Raw genomic sequence first — 2,429 nt, 5'->3', positions numbered from 1 at the left:
GTTGGAAATTGTGTTTTACCAACCACAATTGTCAACTTTTTGGGAGCCTTGAACAGCCACCTCCACGTGGTGCTCCCGGGTCATGCCAAGAGCTGTTCAGTTTTTGAGGTTAGGTTCCCAGATTTGAACTTTACTCAAAAACATTGCAGTGTCACCGAAGTGACCGATAAACATACATATATATATATGTATGTTTTTGTGTGTCACCGAAGTGACCGATAAACATACATATATATATATATATATATATATTCCAATGATAACACCCCATTACGTGGACGATTTGGCGGGCATAGCGGGCCATATACGCTAGTGTATGCTAATGTATGCTAAAAAAATAACTTGCCTGGAAAAAACCGACAAATGAATTAATAACTAGAATAATATTCGTCTAGTAATGAGAACTCTGACGTTGAGAAAAATTATTTTCCGTCAATTTCCTTACCTTACAATGGATCTTGAATAAATATTTTTGATTAAATATTGGTTCGGAATGACGAAAAAGGAAGGTAACCGAAATTCCCTCTATTTGCCTGTATGAGCATCATCGAGTGGAACATATTTAATTAATTGTCCCCCACAGGTGAGAACGTTCGAAGAGTGGGAGTTAGACGGTGCAAGAGGTATATAAAGACAATACATTTCGATAAAGACAAACATTTTTCCTAATTTATTTTCTTTATGAAGAGAATATAGAAAATATAGCCTATCGATAGTATTTTTCTTTAACGTAACAAGCAGCTAATCATAAATTAAATAAATTGTTAGAAACATAATTTTAAGATAACTTGCAATTAAAAATGCAGCTGTGCCTGTTTCTTGTTTTTTTGACGTTTTGGACAAGGTAAGGCAATTATTTTGTTGGGCCATTTTATTCTTGAAGACTGGTTACTCTTGTCAATTGACAGACGGTGGTTGGTCCCTTGCTATTGAATTCAGGATCAATCATAAAATAACCAGCATTTGTAATAGATACTGAGGGATTGCATGTCTAAATGACACATGAAATTATTTATGTATACTAGTTAATAATTTAGTTTTTAAATAATAATTTCAATTGAATTTGATATCATAACACAATTCAAGGGTTCAAAGCATGTGATTTTTTTTTGGAGAGGGGGCGGGACAAATTCACCGGTGGGGCAAAATAAAATTTCTAAAAGCCTTATGCTATTAATGACACTTCTCAAACTATCATCGCATAGTCAGCATTTTCCTTCAGGGTTAATGCAGAAAAAGGAATGAATACTTACATGCAAAAATTATTTAAAGAAAAATTAATTAAAGATGAAGTTAAAACATGAAAATAACAGAAATAGGAAGAACTTAGATGAGAAATGTCGAAGTAGAATGATAAGTACATCCAATTACATCAACTCTCAGAATAATCAACTCATTGTAGGTGATTCGGTCACCGATTATTTTGCTACTGCAGTAATTTGTTGTGGTGTACCCTCTAGCTATAACTAGGTCATAATCAAAAAGTGAAATGGAACATTTATTTAGATAAGATGGTGCCTTCTAACTTCACTTATGAGTAAAATCACGATTCTGTGGGATTTTATAATTTTGTTTACCTTCTTCTCCATTTTGCCCTACTAGCCGAAATTGCTCTGAAATTGCCTATACATGAGTAATTATCCTTATTTTATGGAAAATTGTGTTGAAAACTATGTGAAACTGTGCATTGGATTTGGATTTGTCAAATTTTCAAGTATTCATATTTACAAGTGTCGAAATTAATGTGTTTTATTTAGACTTGAAGATTTGCACCTAATCTCTATTTCATTAATGTGGTTTTGAATAATGTTTTTGCAGAAATGTCGTAAATGGAGACAGTTACCTGAAAATTCCCGCTGGATTCAGCATAGGGGCAGCCTCTTCTGCTTTTCAAGTCGAGGGAGGCTGGAATGCGAGTGATAAATCAATGAGCAATTTAGACCACATCTACAGAGCTGGTTCTAAAATGGTTGCAGATACATCGTGCAATTCTTACTATCACTGGGAAGAAGATGTTGAGTTGATGGCAGAAATCAAAGTAATGACTCTCTCCGGTGTGATTCAAACAATTGGAATGAATGCGTTTAATAATTGAAATTGTTTATTCACTTTGTAGTTGCAACACTATCGATTTTCGTTGAGCTGGCCAAGAATTTTACCAACTGCATCTCCGGAGAATATCAGTGAAGATGGAGTGAAGTATTATAACAATGTCATTGACGCGTTATCGTCAAAAGGAATCACGCCTTTTGTCACGATTTATCATTGGGACCATCCGTATATCTTAGAATCATTCGGAGGATGGGCCAATGAAAGCATGATAGATTACTTTGTTGATTATGCACGAGTCGTTTTCCGAGAGTTTGGATCTAAAGTCCGATTCTGGAGTACTGTGAATGAACCCACTGAATATTGCGGAATGTTTTATA

General features: G+C 34.6%; 1 protein-coding gene across 1 annotated transcript in view; it reads left to right on the top strand.

Annotated features, from left to right (window-relative positions):
- The window catches only part of LOC105263187 (myrosinase 1), a 17,885-nt gene that overhangs the window by 13,483 nt on the left and 1,973 nt on the right, over nucleotides 1-2,429 (top strand). The window contains exons 2-3 of the mRNA XM_011299231.1: nucleotides 1,819-2,038; nucleotides 2,117-2,414. Coding sequence (XP_011297533.1) covers nucleotides 1,819-2,038; nucleotides 2,117-2,414 — 518 coding nt within the window. The remainder of the gene's footprint in view (nucleotides 1-1,818; nucleotides 2,039-2,116; nucleotides 2,415-2,429) is intronic.

The sequence above is a fragment of the Fopius arisanus genome, unplaced genomic scaffold, assembly GCF_000806365.1.
Source record: "Fopius arisanus strain USDA-PBARC FA_bdor unplaced genomic scaffold, ASM80636v1 scaffold00013, whole genome shotgun sequence".
In the NCBI taxonomy this organism is placed as follows: domain Eukaryota; kingdom Metazoa; phylum Arthropoda; class Insecta; order Hymenoptera; family Braconidae; genus Fopius; species Fopius arisanus.
Note: the sequence above shows the minus strand (reverse complement) of the source record. Positions and strands in the feature narration are given on the sequence as shown.